The sequence below is a fragment of the Strongylocentrotus purpuratus genome, unplaced genomic scaffold (assembly GCF_000002235.5).
Source record: "Strongylocentrotus purpuratus isolate Spur 01 unplaced genomic scaffold, Spur_5.0 spur5_scaffold_10, whole genome shotgun sequence".
Lineage (NCBI taxonomy): Eukaryota > Metazoa > Echinodermata > Echinoidea > Camarodonta > Strongylocentrotidae > Strongylocentrotus > Strongylocentrotus purpuratus.
In genome coordinates this window covers 12,577,709-12,600,309 of record NW_022145595.1, presented here as the reverse complement: position 1 = coordinate 12,600,309, position 22,601 = coordinate 12,577,709, and the positions used below count along the sequence as shown (strand labels likewise).

Sequence of the window (22,601 nt, the reverse complement as noted above, 5' to 3'; positions counted from 1 at the left end):
GAAATATTGGGGGGGGGGATATATCCCCCCATCCCCCCCCCCCGGGATCGACACCCATGCATTCACGTATATTACTCTTATTATTGTACATCACATGTATTCGAATATTTAACATTTTCCAGCCTGCATGCATCGATTTTCTCTTTTCTCCATCTTCTCTTTATTCAAAAAATCTTTGAATAACTATGCACATGAGGACCTTTGCTTAAAAAATCATACAGATTGTTTCTTTAACTGCCTGGACGAGTTTTGATTGATTTGTATTTGCTACTTTAATGCAACTTTGGTTTTCTATACCATGCTCAGTGTGCATTATATCATTGTCGATTTAACGAAACCAGTGTACTATTACTTGTTCTTTTTGTTAGTTTTTCTTCTTTCAAACGTAGTGCGTGGCGACCATCTTTGTGGGCGTGGCACGCGGTTTCATACCGCCCACAGGACTGGTTGCCATGCCGGTTGTCAGGGAGGGACCAATAAGTAGCGTTTGCGCTGCTCTGGCGTTTCGTTGCCTGGTCTGGTGGCTGGTGTATGTTGGTAGGTGTAGGTCTTAAAGTGTAACATGGTCTTAAGTGTAACACGGTGCCTATAGTCCGGGAGCCAGGGGGAGGTGGTCAACCTAGCTGGAAAGGAAACCAATGTTCATGTGCGCATATGTAAAGATCGCATTTACGGTAACTGGAATTTTACCGGGAATTTTACAGGAATAGTTAAAACCATGACTGCAATTTCGACCAATCAGATGGCTGGATTTCTTAAGTGAGGTATATCAAAGGTTTTAGTTAGCCAGGGTAGTCACATAAGTATTGATACGGATCTTCATGCGATCCCTGCAATTTACTATCACCCAAGCAATATCTATCAGGCTATAGTTCATCCAGACGTTGGACAAAGCCCTCCTCATAACATTTCCATTATCTTCTGTCTCTAGCTGTCCTAGTCCAAGCGGCCGTTCCCATTTATGATGTTCGGTCTTCTCTCCACCTTCTCTTCTGTCTTCCTCTTCTTCTCTTTCACACCCTTGGTTGCCATTCTGTTATACGATTTGTCCATCTATATTGGCCTGAAGTCTTGCTACATGCCCAGTCCATCTCCACTTTGATTCTCTGATTTTCTCCATAATGTCTTTAACCTTTATTTTCTGGCGTATGACTTTGTGATTGATTTTGTCTCGCAGAGATAAATGCGACATCTTTCTCTCCATAGCTCGTTGAGTAGTCACAAGCTTTCTGTTCTAGATCCTTTGTCAATGACCATGTTTCTGATCCATATGTCATAGTTGTTAGAATGCATTGGTTGAACATTCTTCTTCTTAGTGACATGGGTATACAATTATTGACAGCTACCAATTTACACCTGATTCCATTTTATGTTATTTTATTTTATTCTTGCATTTTTTCAAATACGATAACTGAATAACAAAGAACGTGTAAACTAAGGTTTGTCATTCCATTCATTTTTTTACACGTGGAGATCAAAACAAAATGATATAATCTTCAAAATATTGAACGTACGCAATAAAGTATCTGAAGTGGAAGGATCATGAATAGTACATAAATGGCTAGTTAAAAATAATCTTCACACAATATACAAAATAACAATAACGTTAGGACATAATTTACACAAAATTAAGATTACAAAACAGAGAAAATAAAGAATATGTAAAAGAAGGATGAAACATTGCACAAACATTCCAATTATCAGTTATTTGTCAAAAAGAAATTGCTTATGTACTCGTTAAATTGGTTGATTGTCTGATATAAGAATGTTATTCCATAAAACTGAGCCGTTGTAGAAGATGGAAGATTGCGTTATCGGGATACGATTAAATGGGGGATGAATATTTTGGGAATTCCTAGTAATTTAATTATGAACAGAACAATTTAAAGTAATATTATTATCTAAAACTTCAGGAAGCATATTGTTAAGTATATAGTTTGAACATGAATATTGCAGTTTCCAAAAAATGATTTAATACAATATGCAAACAATAATAACTTCATGTCGACTATAGTACCCTGACCCCTAAATTAACACCATGAACGGATGAAAACAATTCATAAAAACAAACACAAAACCTAACTAAAAAAACTGTTTAGAGAAACAGAAATGTAACATTGAATTTTAAGTTCTGAATACAAACTTATACATTCTGAATACAAACGGATAAAACAAAGGATAATATGCGATCGTGGGCAGAAAAGAGTCCACGGGGTTGGTACAGGTGATGGGGAGGTGATGTTAAGGGAAACCTCACCCCAAAAAATAATGTTAGTTATGATGAACTGAGATGTATTACCTGTCTTACTTACTTTGGTGTAGAGACGTAAAGCTATAGCTTTTTTGCCCCTCGTCACGTATTCCCAGGCGCGTACGCAGGATTTTTTCAAGGGGGGGGGGGGGGGTTAATATTTTTAAATCTGGCCGAAAATTTCGCAACGACTCAGCCAGCCGCTGAATAAGCGGGGTGGGGGGGGGGGGGTTAACTTTTTAAGGTCAGCCATTGGTATAATTTTTTTAAGTATATTTAACTATAACTATATAAATAAAAATATTCTTGACAGGCATAGGCGGTGCTCGCGGGGGGGGGGGGGGGGGGAGGGGTCACATGTTTCCTTTTTACATAGGAAAAGGTAAAAATTATATTTTGGTGAACAAATACAAAATAGGGGAACAATAATTGTAACTAATTTATTAAAAAACCCAAATATAGCAGTTGACGAATTTGTGTGAAACCTTCACCCTATAAGAGCACTGTTTGGTAAATACCTACCCCACACTTTGTTTCTTCTTGTTGATTGTTGGTGAGCAGATCAATGTGTAGATGAGAGTCTGGAGACTGGTGCAACCAAGTTTCAGTGAGACAAATCACTGGGCTGTTTTCTCGATTAAAATTTAAAAGATTCGTCCCCTCCAGTCTTTTCTCTTTCACAATCTTTGTGGCTATTCTTCTTTCCTTCCTTGCCCGTCTGGTATTAGACGGGGGATCCTTCTTCGCTTTTGCTGGAGGCCTGTATATAACGGGCTTGCGGACTACTTCCGGCCCGATGTCTTTGGCTCTTTGCGGCCTCCTTTCATCGCCGGTCCAGCAATGGTTATCTTTTTGGCTAGTTTACCAGCCTTTGGCGCTGGCGTTGGATGATGTGGTTTGATCCTCTTGATGTCGACGCTGACGTTAGTGTAAAGAGTATGGAGGTCGTACACGGGGGTCGGATAAACGATGTTCGACAATCCATCCATTCCGTTTCGACGTTTGTATGTGCTCAAAAGAGCCAATCTGAAGGACCAATCAGAGAAAAGAACACAAACATTGATTGCCGGGTATTATTTCATTGCAGCTTTGCAATGCAATTCGGTAGTGCTTGACATCAGGAACAACACACTTAAAATGTAAGACCCCCGGAAGTGGTTACTTTCAAAATGGCGTCCAAGAAGGCCGCCAATACATTAAAATAGCGACAAATCATGATATATCTATCATTGAAATGTTATTGTCTATACCTAGGTTTTTGGAGTCGAAGAATCCATTCATACCACTTACAGTTAGTTATGGGCACCAGAAGATCAGGAAATTCAAGATGGCGTCTAAAATGACCGCCAGTCTCTTGAAAATAACAGGAAGTGATTTATTCTACGCAGTATAGCTGTAAATAGCAAGATTAAAAGTGTGTTTTAGAGGTCAGCATATTCACTTGCGTGCTTCAAGTTATCATAAAAATTCAGAGTAGCCTTAATATACTAAAAAAATACTAAAGATGGTAGCTGAACACTGAAATTAGCCATAGATCGTGACATATCCATTTTAGAGATGTAATTTTGGTGTGATTATCTGGGTTTCGGTAGTCAACAAATCCATTAAGACTTTTTAAAATGTGCTATGACCATCAGAAAACACGTAAGTCTAAGATGGCCTACAAAATGGAAGCCAGTATCTCAACATAATAAGATTCGTGTTACTATTTACACTGTTGCTCATAAAAGTTGGAATATTTTCTTTTTTACCCCAATTCATGGAATTATTGTGACAATGATTTATTCCTAATAGATCTAGATAATAGTATACGTTCTCAGATTTTATTGAATAATAATTTGCCAGTGTTTGTTTTGCGTGACTGCCAAAGCATGTGTATGCTACTATGCTTATCAACTAAGGGACCTACGCCCTTAAGTCATAAATGGCATCTTGCATAAATGCCATAATGGCAAAAATCGTGGATTCTACCTTGAAAAATAGGCTACCAAAGTTATTAATTAATTTGTTTAAAGCATAAACTTACATTTTAAGAAATGACGAAAGAGATTTGTGTTTTGATTAGTAACTCTCTTTGGGGATTTTAGGGAATATGTTGCCATTTTCTACGCCTTGGATCTGTATGATTCTTGTCTGCTACATGACAATTAAACTGGTCTTAATGGATTCATTATTCTCTTTCTCCAAACAAGGGATTGGCACCAATACTGGGGCTAATGATTCTACACGTTTTGTTAAATGCCGCAAGCCATCTTGGACGAGGACGGCGAACGGCGGAAAACTAAATCCCTCTTTATCTAAGGCTACCATGTTCACCTTATTGGCAGACATTTCTTGCATTCATCTTTTGGAAAACATCATGGATTTCTAGACTTTCTGATGGCCATACCACAGTTTAAACAGTCTCAATAGATTTGTCGACTCCCGAAAGTTAGGTTAGTCACCAACATTATATCTCTAAGATATATCACGATTTATGGTTAATTTCATTTTCCGGCGGCCATCATCTTAGAATACAAAATAGCAGCCATCTTTGGTATAATGTAGTCAATAAGGCTATTCTAAACCTTTATAATAATTTAAAGCCTATCTGCACTAGTTTGGCCAGGAGGGATTACACCTCCCTGCATGGTCACTGACACTTGGTTATCTCATCTAATCAGCTCTCCATTAACATAAGAACAAGGGGACAATGGGGGACCAATGGTAACCGATTATGCATTGTTTGCTATATAGAGGGCGAAAGTAGCTATAACTATTGCAGTGGGGCTTAAAGCATACTAGTGAATATCCTGAACTCTGAACAATTATTTTTAATCCTTCTGATTAGACCTTTTATGTAAATAGTAACTCATTTTTTGTCATTGTTAGGATATTTGATTTCCAGTTTTTCTGATGTCCATATAATCCATTTTAAGTAGTATGAGTAGATTCTTAGATCCCCAAACCTATGTTTGGACACCAAAATCACATCTTTTAGGGTATGTTTATGCACAACTTTTCTGGCCAGAATCATGCGTCCGACCACCTTTAGGCAAGTTTTTTAAATATCTTTTTAAAACCAACTTGAGTAATCTATTGTGCAATTATAGGGTTCAAAATAATTAATATTAAACTGATTATACTAAGGAAGAGGGTATTTGGGTCATTCCTCCAAGCAGCTTGCATGGAAAGTTTGAGTAGGCCTATACCGCGTGAGTCAAAAAAAGTTTACACCTAGAAAATTGCTAATTATTTTAAAAATAATCTATGAACAGTAAATTATTATATATCTTACGAAAGAGTGTTTTATCCCAAATCATTTGGTATCACTTTTGTGTGGTATGTGTTCACGCTTGGATGAATATGAGGCATTCTTTGCGAGAGTGCAAAAATCGACTTGCGCCAAAGTGATGCCTACCCCATGTATAATGTTGGGATTAGCGGAGGAGAGAATGAATAGAATGTATCAAATGAAATGCATTGCGTAGCAAAGTCACACACAGGAGCGCACTTAATGTTCGTTGATATTAAATATTCGATATTTGATATGTGTGGCATGATTAGTTTTCTTAGGGATGTTATTTGGATCTGCAAAGACCGAATTAATACCCAAATCCCAATTGCTTTGTTCAAACATCACACAAGCAACTTTGGCGCAAATCGATTTTTGCACTCTCGCAAACGATGCCCCCTGTTCATCCAAGCGTGAACACATACCACACAAAAATGATACCAAATGATTTGGGATAAAACACCCTTTCATAAGATGTATAATCATTTACTGTTCATAGATGATTTTTTAAATAATTAGCAGTTTTCTAAGTGTAAACTTTTTTTTTTGACTCACACGGTATAGAAATATTCATAATCAGATTGCATCCAAAGCAAATACAATGCCTACCTGTCTTTTGCCGCGGGTGCGCTTTTGTGATGATGTTTAATGACGTTATATTGGGTGATGTCTCCTTTATCGCGGGTGATTTTGAGGTGAGCGTCCATGACCCTTCGGTATATTTCATCATCCTCACCACCCCACCCCCAGTAAACGTTAGGGAAGCCGTTGATGCTTCGGATGTTGGCTTTAGTAAGACCAGTGACGGCTCCGAAGAAATCTTTATACGGTAATCTAGAACATAAGTAGAAAAGCGATTTATTATACCCGTTGCGCACGTGGCGTCATTTGCTTAACGAGGGCCTGCGTCAGTAAAAAATTAAAAAAACTGCAAAATCAACAATTCTCATATTAAACACTGGCGTATATAGGCCAATGGTTCTCAAAGGCTCAATTAACGCAGGTAGTAGCGCATTCATTGACATGGCAAATCTACGAAATTCGTGAAGCGATTATACAGCATATTCAGAAATTGTTTTTAAAAAGGTTAACACAATAGGTTTAGATAATAAGACATGCAGCTGATACTGCAGATTGCCGAATACTGAGTAAAAGACTTGCGCTTTAGCGATTATACACACAAAAAATATCTTACAAATGTTAAAAATGAGGCTTACAAGGAACCCTTTTCAGGACTATTATTGACTTTGGAGTTGTCACTTTTTGAAAGGAGTACGACACATGCTCCGGTGGTGATGGCGCCGAGATCAATACCCAACTCTTATCGAATTCCATACTTCAACACAGGACCCAATACCTTATATGCTAAACCCTAAACCTAACCTCTAAACCCGGTCACAACCTACAACTCCCACTCTAAATGACGAAAGTAAACTTAGAGCAAGTGTCGCCAAAATAATGTTTACTTTTTTTAAATGCGATTCGAGTATGATTGTCAGAGTATTTAAAGACTGAAAGAGCTGACCTCTGGCCCACTTTAAAATCATTCATTGAAGTGTAAAATTTCTTTACTTGTAATTCCATCTATCAGACCCGGAGATAAAATGCCTGGGCATACTGGAACAGCCGTAGTAATTACGCTCATCGATGGGTACATGGTCGACGTCATGGATGACAAAACAATCGTAGTCGGTGAAGTTAAGTGATTCGAGGAACCCGACGTTCATGAGCATCGCGCGGTTGAAGAGTTCCTGGTTAGCCTGGGCAAAATAGAGAGAGAGAGAGAGAGAGAAAGAGAAATAAAACCAATTTTCATCACATTAGTGGATACAACGAACGGTTCAATTTTAAACACAATTTTCTAGTTGTCTGTACAGCATGTTGTTTAAAATTAATTGGTCTTTTCACTACACCACATAGTCGTATTAAAGAGAGACGTGTACAGATGCATGTTTTCATCTCAATTTTTTCCTTGTTTGTTGTTGCTTGTTTAAATATAAAATTACAGATTACACATGAGTAAGAAAAAGGGTTATTTTTTCTACATGTTCTATTAAAGCAGGCATAAACTACGCTTGCATGTGTCCACTGCAAATAAAGCACAAACGTCACGGGATGTTATTTTGAGAGCAGACCTGACGAGGAATGGGCTAAATCAACAGACATATAGCTCCGTTTAGTCTCATTTGACAACGTCCCCTATCGTCAGAGTCAGCAGCCTAACATGTTAGCCTATGGAATTTTACAAAAAAATCGTTAAAAATTCATTTTTTGTTTAAACGAAAAGCAGATCCACCCGACGTACGTTATCACTAGCTCTTTCATTGGAACCCTCATCTCCCATTGACTTTTGAAAGTTCACCCACCGTAATTTGATCAAAATAGGTTGCAAGCTCGCCATTGCCTATATAACACATGTGAAACAAGTCGAACTTTGGACTCAGTTTGCCAAGCGATTGTAAGGTTTTAGGTCAAGAACACGAAGGATAAGAAGCATGATTTATAATAGATCAGTTTTGATCGGTTCATTGTGTCCATTTCAGCCAACCCCCCACCGTAATTTTTCCATTGAAGATAAGCAAACATTTTGCCGAGGTAAGCAAATACATGAATATTCATGATCGCCATGGACTATTCGATTATTTACAGAGGGATGCAATTGTGCACCACATCAAACTCCCCTACTTTAAGTCAAGTGTTTCATTGTATTATATAGTTTGGTAGATTTATTTTAATAACTGTTTAATTATCTGATATCAATAATAGTTAAAAGATATGGAAAATATTCTTGTATTTTATATTTAGCAAAGCAATCTCACATACAAATTCACTACCAAGTGTCGTCTAATCCGCCGATTGTCGTCTGTTATACACGTCCAGCGAGCGAAAATGAGACAACCGGAGCAATAATGATGTACAAGACCTGGCAAGACAGAGGTCTATAGTTTAATAATCACATCCATTGCGGTTTTTAATGCTCTATTCTGGACCAATCCTGGTAACAGAGAGATTATTGGTGTAAAAAACGGAACAAACATCTTAATATTTCCTACCACCAAGGAAAAGAAGATACTAAAACAAGGTAAACAGGTAGAGGGATAGAGAATATATCTAACGAGACTGACGGATATCCAGCTGGGGGTGGTCATAAAAGAATGGAAGATTTTTCTTTGAGAAGTATGATGTTCAGGGAAAAGGAATGGAGACGGTGAAAGAGGAATAATTAGAACCAATGAAGACATGCACTGACGAAGTAGCACAGTACAGGGAAAATACCATGTTTCAGCAAAAATTACAACATCAAAAAGGGTTCTAGCAAGAACTCAATGGAAATATGAACTTCCATCACTAGAACCTATAGTTATAATTGCCTTCCGGAGCAGCATCTGGAGAGAAGCACAATACCACAATCGAAAAGGTCAGTGGTTAAAGACAAGCAAATAGGAATGTGCCAAAGTGCTTCCCCAAGATGACTTGAAAATCAACAAGAATCGGCTAAAAACGGTCTTTCAGGAGATGGCACGTAGAAGGCTGCTGGTCCAGACGCAAAGCAGGCTGCAGGCCTTATGGATTAAATAATTCAAATCTTTGCACGAGAGGCTGAGGCTGCAGATAGAGGAGATGTTTGTGAGCAGAAATCCATCAGAATGAATGACAAAAGGAAGAACAGTCTTCTTACCCTAAAGGAATTCCCAAAGGAAATGTACCATCGAACTATCGTCACACCACCTGCTTGGCGGTTCTCTGGAAGATGTTCGGATAGGAATAATTTCGGATGAGATTACTCAATGATGACCAAGACATATCAAAAATCATAATGACCATGGCAATTCACATGGCCGCAATTCAAAGAGGAAGCAGGGGTAACAAAGTATCAACTACATGCATCGACAAAGGAGTGATGAACGGCAGCAAGTAAAGGAAATTGATAATAATAATAATAATAGCTAGTTCTTATAGAGCGCTTTTCAGGACCGAAGGCCCTCTTAAAACGCTTTATATATATATATATATATAGAAAACAGTAAACGAATCGTCTTCTTTCTCTAATGATTTAATGATACGTCAAAGCTTTCGCGCTTCGCGCGGGAGGGGTAAACTTAATTCAGACAAGGATTAAAAGTCGAGAACGGTACAACGAATCGTCTTCTTTCTCTAATAAATAAATGAGACGTCATAGCTTCTGCGCTTCGCGCTGGAGGGGCAAAACAAGAGGTGAGAATCGGGAACGGCATATAGGCCTACAACGAATCGTGATCTGTCTCTAACAATTTAATGAAGTGTGAAAGCTAAATTCAAAGCTTCCGGGCTTCGCGCGGGAGGGGAGACTGAATTCAGACAAGAATTAAGAGTCGAAAACAGTACAACGAATCGTCTTCTTTCTCTAATGATTTAATGAAACGTCAAAGCTTCCGCGCTTCGCGGGGGGCGGATTAAATTCAGACAAGGATTAAGAGTCGAGAATGGTACAACGAATCGTATTGTTTCCCTAATAATTTAATAAAGTGTCACAGCTTTGGTGGCTAGTTTTGTCGGTAATCGGTGACCTCTACATTACCCCCCCCCCCCCCCCCCCCATTGAGAAAAGGATAGCGATGCCCCTGATAAAACCACAGTTCATACACTTGAGATACATGTAAGTTTTGCGAGTACTACTGGTGAAGCACCAGACCACCGCCTTTGTGCATTGTCTCGCGACATGACAGATCACGTTTCTCTAACTTCTAACCAATTAGAAGGCCTCGTTTTTGTCCAGGAAGTGCAGGTGGACATTAATGCGCCAAATATGGTTCTCAAATTGCAAAAGATCCCTACTCTTGGAGGGGTCAGGAGAAAGCAATTTTACGTCACATTACTCCAGGAAGTGCCTGAAAATGCGCACAATATGGTTCTGAAATTGCTTCCTACTCTAGGAGGTGTTCCTGACCCCCTCCTAGACCAACCCCCCCCCCCTTGGTCGCTTCGCTCCCTCGCCGCTGACGCCTCGCTTTTTTGCTTCGCTCCATCATTTTTAATAATTTCACCCCATGTGATTTAGTGCCCCCCCCCCCCCCCGGTAAGAAATTCCTGGATCCACCACTGCTACTACTATTATTACTACTACTGCTTCTATTATTACTCCAACTTCTAATACTACTTCTACTTGTACCATTACTACTACTCATAAAAATACTGATAATGATACTGAGAGTTATGATAATAATCATAATAATAATAATAGTGATAACAGTAATAATAAAGGCAGTAATCTTATTAAACAAGAAAAGTCTCATCAGCCTAAACACTGATCTCCCTGAAGGCCCTACTGCTTCTATTATTACTCCAACTTCTAATACTACTTCTACTAGTACCATTACTACTACTCATAAAAATACTGATAATGATATTGAGAGTTATGATAATAATCATAATAATAATAATAGTGATAACAATAATAATAAAGGCAGTAATCTTATTAAACAAGAAAAGTCTCATCAGCATAAACACTGTTCTCCCTGAAGGCCCTACAATTATCAATTCCCCAGCATTGCATCTTAATTCTCTCCTCATTTTTTTTTCTTCTTTCTGTTCCATTTACTATTTTTGTTCTTTCCTATCAACTTTCTGTTAAATAAAATGTAATTTTCATAATTATATCTCTAATGTTCTTTCGGTAACTGTGTTAATTTATTATGGGCGTTCCCAACTCAAGCTATGCTTTCCGGGGTTTCGCCTCCTTCCATATCTGAATTATTTACTGTATACTCTATGTTGAAATAATTGTTACATATATCATGTATATATACATTGTGTTTCATATTGTACTGTTGAGAAGGAAATAAATGTTAATAAATACAAAATACAAAAAAATTCCGAAATCACTTCTCGGTCATTGCAAATGCACACCCCCTCTCCTTCAAAGATCGACGTCCTTTTTATAACAGAGCATAAAATGAAATAAAAGATGACGACTACAGACCTGCTCCACAATAAAGAAGCTGAATTCGAGTAGCTGCTTCTGAAGCATCGGTGTCAAGTATTGCAGAATAATTGGAAGATGCTGGAAGCGATTTCGGAATGGTATTAAAATAGCAACCTAAACGGACAAAGAGGAATGTAAAACATTCACGTGAGAAAAGAGCAAATACTTTTAATCGAACGTTTTTCAAGGATCTAATTTAGTTCGGTAATGTGTCATGCAACTAGAATGATACATGGGTACAATTTGTTAACGACTGAAACTTAACATGTAATTAGTGTACCTTAATAACACACAGGTAGTTATGAGCAGCGTTAAAACATAATTTTAGACACTTTTTTACTCTCGGTTTTTTAATTTTTATATTCTAAATAGGGTTGGGGGAGAGCGAACATCTTTAATATTTCTGAGCGAATAGTTTCCTCCCCCCGTCTTCCACTAAAAACCTAACCCTTCACTTTATCTTAATAATACAAAATGATAATAAATATGGAATGTTATAGTGCTTAATACGAAATACCTTCTCCAAACGCTTTACATATATCATTACTACTCCGGTCATCTTGAATGTTAATTATCTCGCTCTTACAAACAAACGATTAGTTCTCTTTTAATGAGATATCTGTAGGTCCCAATTTGTCTATTATATCTAAGAATTAGAGTGTATTATGCGAATGAGCGTAAGAAGAGGAGGAGATACAAAGTGTCATTGAAATGAAATGAAAATTTTCATAAAGGAAAATTTCATAATGAAGGGGTAAATTTTTTACATCGACAGCTCTGTCGTCGGTTTATATTTAACGACACAACTCACTTAAAGATACTATGTCCCTTTTGCAGCCAACATCAAATTCTTAGTAGAACTTTGCAGGAATTATGAATATGTCATGTATGTCCTATCTGTGAAATTTAAACGTTAGCAGTGTCCTAATATTCAAATTGTGCAAGGAAACCCGTTTACTTGCTAGACTTCACTGTCAGACAGTGTTGAGTGACTGACTGGCTTTTTTCCATCTTTGGTAATAACGTACATTAAATGAGCTGTAAAGGGTCCAGTCGTCATGATCCAGTCGTCATCGCCGAATGCTCTCCACCTGGGTACACGTTTATGAATGTTCCAAGGCCGACCGATCCTCATGGAGGCATTGCAGTCATTTTCAAGTCTCCATTTCAACTACATCTGAAGGTTTGTGAATCTGTGACTTTCTCCACTTTTGAACTCGCACACGTTGTTAGTAATGCAGGTTCGATTCATTTCCTGGTAGTTTATCGACCCCCACCTTCTTCACGAAATCGGTTTCGTACTGCAGACTTTCTTCAAGAACTTGATGATCTTACCGCTGAGATATCACGGCTATCTGGACGAGTTCTTCTCCTAGGAGACTTTAACATCCATGTCGATATGCCTTCAAAGTCTGAGGTAGCCCAGTTCCTTTCCATCATAGAATCAGCAAACCTGTCTCAACACGTCCATGATGCTACCCATAACATGGGTCACACTTTGGACCTTGTCATGACCAGGAATGAGGATAATCTACAGGGACAATCCTCTACAGACATTAATTCTATCCATGACTGTGTCATAGAGGACATTGTCATACACCGCAACCTTATGTCTGATCATCACTGTATACGCTTTGTACTGAAGTGTCCCAAGCCAGTGATGTGCAAAGTAAAGCAGATTTTTCGGAACTTCAAAGAGATGGACGTCGAAGGCTTCAAAGAAGCACTGGTTGTTAGAGTCAACAACCCGCTTTCTATGACTGGTGATGTAAATTCACTTCTTGCTGCCTATACCACAGCCGTGGCAACCTGTGTCGACGAGTTTGCCCCACAGAAATCAATTCTTCGCTCCACTAGGGTTCGTAATCCTTGGTTCAATGAGGAGATCCTTGTTGCACGCCGTGTAAGAAGACGGGCTGAACGGAAATGGATCAAAAGCTCTTCTGAGACAGATCACACAGCTTTTAAGCTATCTAACAGGCATGTTAATGAGATCATTGTTAAGACAAAGCAAAAATACATAATGGAATTACTCTGTAAAGCTAGTGCTAAAACTGTTTTTCAAACGGTTAATAATCTGCTCCACAAGAATGTAAAAGTTCTCCCTATGTATGAAAATCCTACTGACTTAGCAAACCGTTTTGCTTTGTTCTTTGTCAATAAAATAAGTGATATTCACAACAATGTCACAGGCATACCTCCACGAAGTAGTGAAGGCTGTAGGATGTGCAATACTGTTTATGAGAATGATTGGAATGAGTTTGAAACTGTGAGCGAAGATAATATCAAACGCATTATAATCCATATGTCTAATGCTACTTCTATGTTAGATGCTCAACCTACTTGGCTTTTGAAGAAACTTATCAATTGTAATGTTCCTGCCTTAACTTGTATTGTAAACAGTTCTTTAGCATCTGGTATTTTCCCAGAAGCTGCTCACGAGGCTGTAGTTGTACCTATCATCAAGAAACTCAACTTAGATAAGGATACTTTACGTAACTACAGGCCTGTTAGTAATCTTTCACATGTTGCCAAACTGATAGAAAAGGTAGTAGCTATTCAACTCACAGACCACTTAAACGATAACAGCTTATATGATCCAATGCAATCAGCTTACAGGTCCAATTTCAGCACTGAAACAGCTCTTTTGAAGCTACAGAATGACGTTTTAACATTTTTTGATCAACGAAGGTCAGTTTTCTTAGTCTTATTAGACCTTAGTGCAGCTTTTGATACGGTCGATCATGTGATATTACTTAATCGTTTAGAGTCTCGTTTTCATATATCCGGTGTAGTTCTTAGTTGGATGAAGTCATACCTAACTGGATGGTCATCCAGGGTAAATATAGCTGGGGAATTATCTGACCCATGGGTATCTGATTTTGGAGTTCCTCAAGGGTCAGTTCTCGGACCGATCCTTTTTAGTTTATATATCACCCCAATATCTGATATTATTAATAAATATGGTTTACAGTATATTTGCTACGCTGATGATATTCAGTTATTTACTTCTTTTGACCCACGCTCTTTGGAAAACATTAACGAAACACTCCACCAAATCTCACTGTGCATTGCAGAGATCAGCACTTGGATGTCGTCGAACTATCTCCAACTTAATAATAACAAAACTGAATTCATGGCCTTCTGTTCTTCCGCTCACCATCTTCAATATATATCAGATGTACAGCTTAAAGTAAATAATCAATTCATTCCTCTCTCTCCTAAAATTACAGATCTTGGTGTATGCATCGATAATATGTTCAAATTGACCTCTCATGTAAACCAGTAGTCCGTAATAGTAATTTTCATCTCCGCAATTTATGGAGGATTCGCAGATTTATTGATTTAAAGACATGTCACCATGCTGTCCGAGCTCTTATTATTTCTAGATTGGATTACTGCAATAGTCTTTATACTGTTTTATCTGCTAAAGATAGAAGGAAACTTGAAACTGTCCAGAATCGTGCCGCTAGATTAATTTTTGGCCTTGGGTCAAGAACTCATACTTCACCTTTACTTAAGGAGCTCCACTGGTTACCTCTTCACCAACGTGTTCTGTTTAAATTCTGTTTGTATGCTTTTAAAATACTCAATCATCTGGCACCTGAATATCTTAATGACACCCTCCAAATATATACACCAACTCGTAATCTTCGTTCAGCAACCGACACATGTAAACTTAACATTCCCAAATCTAGACTCTCAGTAGCTGAAAAACGCTTTGCAGTAGCTGCATCAAAGACATGGAACAGCATCCCTCTTTTCATAAGGAAAATTACCTGTCTTGCCACCTTCAAAAGATCCCTCAAACTCACCTTTTCCCCCAATGATCTATGTGATATACTTCCTGTACTGTACTTTCTTGTCCTCTTTACATATATTTGTATTTGTAAGCGCTATGGTACTTATTGTTTTTAGCGCTCCTAAATATTCGATATTATTATTATTATTAAGGGTACATGAGCATTTGTCTACATCAATTACCCACTTATGGCAAAAATAAAACTGATTGAATCTTTGCGCAAAGCATAAAAGGTATACGACCATTCGGTACAATGGTCTGAAAAATCAGACTATTACTTACTGGCTCTATAGCTCCTAAGTCGATTCGACAACTAATAGTCGATATTTTCCCACTTAAAGACCTTTTCAAGCCCCCTTTTTTTTAAGGGAGGTTCTAAATTAGTATTGTCTTTCAAATGCCGTCGCAATTTAACCTTTTCATTTTTTGGGGCCTGCAAATGGGACAAAGTACCTTTAAGAAATCAGAACCATATTTACCTTCCATCTCGGTAAACAATTCATTGGTTTCCAATGTCCACCCGGAAGATACCAATAATTGCTTATATTCATTGCATCCGGGTCAAGGACTTGATCGAAGAGCCAATCAACGTTCGTAATTTTTCCAGTCTTGGGATCGACGAGTTTCTTCAGAAGAATCTCATTGGCTCGTTTCACAGAGGTCCGAACTTTTCCCGCAGAGGGTCCAAAAATTTGTTCCTCTGCGTGGGCTATTGATATTTCGCTCAAATTTAGTTTCCTCTGCCCAACTATATAACAGGAATTTGGTATCATTAAATAAAACACTTTTAGGAAAACAATTTATTCATAAAGCATTATACTTGATCATAAAGTAATTCATAGGAATATTTAGTTTCATATTGTTCATTCGTTAATGATTAATAAGGTTTTAAAAAAAAAAACTTTTTACGATAAAAACATACTAGATAAATTATATTCGGGTACCTTGTAATGATATTCAGACAGTGACTTGACTGAATAGTTATATGGGGTATTCATGAAATTTGCTTACACCTTCCCGTTTCTAAATTTTGCCAGCGAGTGAGAAAAAAGACAATTAATCGTCTACTCAAATTTTTTTATTTATTCATCAACATACTCAAAATTCCCTCTTTATTCGCTCTGTTCACGTATTCTCTTTGTCCCTGTATTCACTCTGTCCACGTATTCTCTCTAGCTGTCCCTGTACTCACTCTGTCCACGTATTCCCTCTGTCCCTCCCTCTATCCCTGTATTCCCTCGGTCCCTGTATTCCCTCTATACCTGTATTCCCTCTATCCCTGTATTCCCTCTGTCCCTGTATTCCCTCTGTCCCTGTATTCCCTCTGTCCCTGTATTCCCTCTGTCCCTGTATTCCCTCGTTCCCTGTATTCCCTCTGTCCCTGTATTCCCTCTTTCTCTGTATTCCCTCTTTCCTTGTATTCACTCTGTCCCTGTATTCCCTCTTTCCCTTTATTCCCTCTGTCCCTGTATTCCCTCTGTCCGAATATTCCCTTTGTCCCTGTATTCCCTCTTTCCCTTTATTCCCTCTGTCCCTGTATTCCCTCTTTCCCTTTATTCCATCTGTCCCTGTATTCCCTCTGTCCCTGTATTCACTCTGTCCCTGTATTCCCTCTGTCCCTGTATTCACTCTGTCCCTGTATTCACTCTGTCCCTGTATTCCCTCTGTTCCTGTAATCCCTCTGTCCCTGTATTCACTCTGTCCCTGTATTCCCTCTTTCCCTTTATTCCATCTGTCCCTGTATTCCCTTTGTCCCTGTATTCCCTCATTCCCTGTATTCCCCCTGTCCCTGTATTCCCTCTGTCCCTGTATTCCCTCTTTCCCTTTATTCCATCTGTCCCTGTATTCCATCTGTCCCTGTATTCCCTCTGTCCCTGTATTCCCTCTGTCCCTGTATTCCCTCTGTCCCTGTATTCCCTCTGTCCCTGTATTCACTCTGTCCCTGTATTCCCTCTGTTCCTGTAATCCCTCTGTCCCTGTATTCACTCTGTCCCTGTATTCCCTCTGTCCCTGTATTCCCTCTGTCCCAATATTCCCATTGTCCCTGTATTCCCTTTATCCCGTAATCTTTTTATATTCGGCATCCCTCCTGTCCTTGTATTGCTCCTATCTTGTAATCCCTGTATCCATCCCCTCTGTCACGTCTATCCCATATCCCCTCTGTCCCACGTTCACTCTGTCCCTAACTCCCTTTGTCCCGCATTCCCTTTATATTGAAGTATTCTCTCTGTCCAAAATGCCTCCCCCCCCCCGTATTCCCGTTATATTTATGTAATTACACTGTTCCATATTCCCTCGGTAATCCCGTATGGTCTCGGTAAACTGTGATGCATTTACTTACCTAGTCCTGGTATATCAGAGTCTGGACATAGCGGTTTCGTGCATGAGAAAGGACCTATGTATGAATGAAGAGAACAATCGGAGAAAACTAAACATACCTATGTATTACGATTTTAGAAAAGTAATGCAATTGCTTCGTTTTATACTGAGGCACCTTCAACCAGCTATCCATCATTAATTTCATACTGTAATGTATCCACCATGCTTGTTGATAACCTCCTTGCCTCATCATTTCATGCTGTTGACGAGTCTGAAAAAGCGAGGGCGGACTGGCTATTCTGAATTCGAGGAGATTTCCCCACGGGCCGCTCGATATTATGGCTAAAGGTCCGGTTGATCTGTGGTCTGAGGGTCGGTTTATCAAATTAGTAGTATTATACAGGGCGGATCCAGCCGGCGGCAGGGGATGGGGCCCAATTCGTGAGAAAATATTTAGCGGCGAAACAGCCGGCCGATAATTCGCATAGTGGGGGAGGGGGTGGGGGTTTTTTTGCTCCCGAAAATTTGAAAATCGTGCCGGCCGATAATTCGCTCAGCCCCCCCCCCCCCCTCCCTGGATCCACCACTGGTGTCCAACAATTTTTCACAAAATAACTAAAATTTCTATTGTGCAAAATGTATGACTCCGGAGAGTCTTTGCATTTTAGAGTATCTAGATAATATGCTTTCCATAATACTCTCATCACCTTAGCCTGCTTATACACTCTTTCAATTAAATGGACTTGAATTTCTCTGTACATTAACCTGTACAACTATAATTACTTTTACCTTATTTATCTCTAATATTTTTTTTTTGAAGAGCACCTAAAAAGATTGTAAAACAAAGGTGTTTATAGTATTATTATAATCATGAATTTTTTATCGTTATGCACATAATTAAGAAACCAACGTTACCTGTTTACGATTCAATTCCATATACTGTTTTAATTATTATGATAATCAAAAAGGTTTGATTGCCGTGCACTAATCAAGAATCTAAGTTTACCTGTTTACGATTCAATTCCATATACTGTTTTAATTATTATGATAATCAAAAGGTTTGATTGTCATGCACAATGTTATAATCAAGAACCTAAGGTTACCTGTTTACGATTCTATTCCATATGGTGTTTTAATTATTATGATAATCAGAAAGGTTTGATTGTCATGCACATAATCAAGAACCCAACGTAACCTGTTTACAATTCTATTATTCCAAACGTTGTGTTTATTGTAGCTTGTTTTATTTGCTAAGGAGTAAGATCAATCCATCGGAGTGAAAACATGATTGGAATTAGCACATACAATCCATGATTGTGCAAATCGATATCTGGGGCAGGCAATGTTCGGTCAGATTTTAGCTTTATATTCAAACAAAGTTTTGCGTAACTTTTTAAAGTTTTGTTTACAAAAAAAACCTATAGACGCCCTGTATATATTTGAAATGTTGGTTTATTTTGCTGAGAGAATATAAACAAATTGTTGCTGAGACATGTTGAAGAAAAATGGTCTAATGGAAAAAGGAATAGATTACACTTTTCTGCTCATTATTGAATACAAGGAGGGGAAGTCAACCCTGATATTAAGTTAGCATCATTAGAAGCAGAACAATAATTTGGGTTTTCTGTTGTACGCAGAAAAATCTAAATGTTGTATTCTTTCATCAATATTCGACTTAAACGCATTTGTTTTGAAAACCCTTGCAGAAATTATTATGTTTCATTAAATCATTAGAGAAAGAAGACGATTCGTATTACAATTCTCGACTCTTTATTCTTGTATGAATTCATTCCCTCCCCCCCCCCCCCCCCCCCTCCTGAGCGAAGCGCGGAAGCTTTTTCTCTCCTCTCTTTTTTTTGGCCAGTGTTTTTTTTTGGGGGGGGCGCCCCCACCGCCGCCATGGCTACGAGTCTGCGGTCAGATGAACATATTTTGATACCTTGTCCGCTCCCGATAACTCAGGGGATTAAGGCAATAAATTACGGTCAGACAAGCATTCAGGGGCCCGCCTTAGGGGCCCTGGTGGGGTCGAGGGCGCGGAAACCCCGGAATCTCGGGGGTTTTAGGCATTTGATTACGGTCAGATGAACATATTTTTATACCTTATTTGTGACACTAGCATGACACTGATTGGCGTGAGGTCCAGCGGGCGGAGCCCCCAGAAGCTCAGGGGTTTTAGGCAGGCGCGGATCCAGGGGGGGGGCCGAGCGTGCCTTGGCCCCCCCCCCCCCCCGCAAAAAAAAAAAAAAAAAAAAAAGGAGAGAGAGAGAAGGAAAAGAAGGGAAAGAGGAGAGAAAGGAAAAAAAGAAGAGGAAGAAGAAAAGAAAGAGGGAAGAAGGAGATCGGGGGGGAAGGACTTGCCCCCCCCCCCCCCCAATAAAAAAATAAAAGAGAAGGAAGGAAAGGGAAAGAAAAAAGATAAAGGGAAGGACAAAATAGGAAGAAGAAAAGAAAAGAAGGGGGATATCAGTTGCAATTTCCCGCCAACAAGTTGTGGATCGAGGGGGGAGGCAAAAGACCCTAGCCCCCCTCCTCCCCCCCCCCCCCCCACCCGTCCCCGCTAAAAAAAAATAGAGAAGGAAGGAAAAGGAAAAGAGGAGAGCTAAAAGGGAACAAAAAGAGGAAGAAAAAAAGAAAAGGGAGAAAAGAAGCGGAGATCAGTTGCGGTTAATCCCGCCAACAATGTGTGGAGCGGGTCGGGGACCAAAATGACCGTGCCCCTCCCCCCCCCCCCCCCCAGCAAACCTAAAAGAGAGATAAGTAAGGGAAGGGAAAGTTAAAGAGGAGAGAAAGGGAAAGGAAAAAAAGAGAATGAAGAAAGGTAGGGATATCAGTTGCAATTTTCCCGTCAAAAAGGTGTAGATCGGAGGGGGGGGGGGCACTGGCATACTGATAGGGGAGGGGGGTTGGAGAAATAGAATTCAAACGTGGTTTATTTATAATTCCATAACGGTGGTTAACAAATAATGCTGAAATGAGATAATTTTCCTCACTTCATGCGTTTGTTGGAAAATGACAAATTCCTAAATTTACAGCCAGTCAAGAAAATGCTTCTTGAGATGCCTACATAATTATCAGGGCCCGCGGAACGGAGGGGATCGGGATCCTCGAGCCCCTCCCCCACACTTTCTTTGAAAAAGTATATTAAAGAGAAATAGAAAGAAAGAGAGCGAGAAAGAAAAATAGTTAACTGCCAGTGTCACATTATAATGGGGTATCAAAATATGCTCATCTGACCATGATTAAAATTAGTGCCTAAAATCCTAAGGGCTCTGCCCCCTGGATTCCACCTAGGGCCCTAAGGCGGGCCCTTAGATGCTCATGTGACGGTCATTTAATGCCTAAAACCCCTGATTTCTGGGGCTCTGCCCCCTGGACCCCATGCCAAATAGTGTCCTGCTAGTGTCACAAATAATAAGGTATCAAAAATGCTCATCTGACCGTAATTAAACGCCTAAAACCACTGAGCTTCTGGGGGCTCTGCCCCCTGGACCCAACCCAGAGCCCTTAGGCGGGCCCCTCGATACTCATCTGACCGTAATTGAGTGCCTAATACCCTTGAGATTCCGGGGCTCCGCCCCCTGAACCCCAAGCCAATTAGTGACCTGCCATTGTAACAATTAGGTATCAAAATAATGCTCATCTGACCGTAAATTAAAACCTTAAACCCCTGAGCTTCCGGGGCGGACAAGGTATCAACATATGTTCATCTGACAGCAGGCGCGTAGCCAGGGGGGCGGTGGGGTGGTCCCCCAATAAAACGCCGGCCAAAAAAGAGAGGAGTGTAAAGGAAGAGGACGTAGGAAGAAAAGGGAATAGACAAAGAACATATTTGAAATTCAGACAAGGATTAAGAGTCGAGAACGGTACAACGAATCGTCTTCTTTTCTAATGAATTAATGAAACGTCAAAGCTTCCGCGCTACGCGCGGGGGAGGGCAGTGGGAACTTAATTCAGACGAGGATAATTTTCAGGAACGGTACAACGAATCGTCTTCTTTCTATAATAATTAAATGAAACGTCGAAGCTTCCGCGCTTCGCGTGGGAGGGGGGGGGAAACTGAATTTAGACAAGGATTAAAAGTCATAACGGTACGACGAATCTTCCTCTTTCTCTAATGATTTAATGAAAAGTAAAAGCTTCCGCGCTTCGCGCGGGTGGGGAAACTAAATTATTTTCGAGAGCGGAACAACGAATCATCTTCTTTCTCTAATGATTTAATGAAACGTAAAAGCTTCCGAGCTTTGCGCGGGAGAGGGGGATGAATTAAGACGAGGATTAAGAGTAAAAACTGTACAACGAATCGTCTTCTTTTTCTAATGATTTAAAGGTAGGCTTTACTACTTCAGCAAGAAGGGATTAGACCGCCCAGCGAGCCAGCGAGGTCACTGTGACAGGTGGCTATCTCATTAACTCAGCTCTCATTTAACATAAGAAAAAGAGGATCTTGGGGGACCAACAGGCACCGATTGGGGAAGTTTTCTATATAGAGGGAGCAAGTAGCTACAAGTAGGACAGTGTGCCTTTAATGAAACGTAAAAACTTCCGCGCTTCGCGCGGAAGGGGAAAAACTATTTTCAGACGAGTAGGCACGTACGGAAGGGGGGAGGGGGTTAGGGGGTTGACCCTCCCCCCTTCGGTTGTTTATGTGTGTATTTTGGAGCAACCCCCCCCCCCCCCTTTTCTGTGATTGTTTTTTTTTTTTTTTTTTAATTTATTTATTTATTTTTTTAAATATGCCAATGGCTGACCTAAAAAAGGTGACCTCACCCCCCCCCCCAACGGAACAAAATGTCAAATTTTCAAATTTCGAGACCCCCCCCCAAAAAAGTGTCCTCTTCCCCCCCCCCCCCCCCCCCCCCCCCCCCCAACCCCCTCCGTTTATTTAGCGGCTGGCTGAGTCGTTACGATTTTTTTTCGGACAAAAAAAAAAAAGTGGGCCCCCCCCTAAGAAATCCTGGATCCGCGCCTGGTTTTAGGCATTAGATTACCG

The 22,601-nt window shown here is 39.7% G+C and overlaps 1 protein-coding gene across 1 annotated transcript in view; it reads right to left on the bottom strand.

Annotated features, from left to right (window-relative positions):
* Window positions 1-2,518: 2,518 nt before the first annotated feature.
* Window positions 2,519-22,601, bottom strand: part of LOC586027 (beta-1,4-galactosyltransferase 5-like) — a 37,703-nt gene continuing 17,620 nt past the window's right edge. Inside the window, exons 3-8 of the mRNA XM_030979535.1 lie at window positions 17,631-17,684; window positions 15,769-16,037; window positions 11,485-11,601; window positions 7,098-7,285; window positions 6,135-6,359; window positions 2,519-3,277 (exon numbers count right to left, since the gene is read on the bottom strand). Coding sequence (XP_030835395.1) covers window positions 3,034-3,277; window positions 6,135-6,359; window positions 7,098-7,285; window positions 11,485-11,601; window positions 15,769-16,037; window positions 17,631-17,684 — 1,097 coding nt within the window. The 3' untranslated portion in view covers window positions 2,519-3,033. The remainder of the gene's footprint in view (window positions 3,278-6,134; window positions 6,360-7,097; window positions 7,286-11,484; window positions 11,602-15,768; window positions 16,038-17,630; window positions 17,685-22,601) is intronic.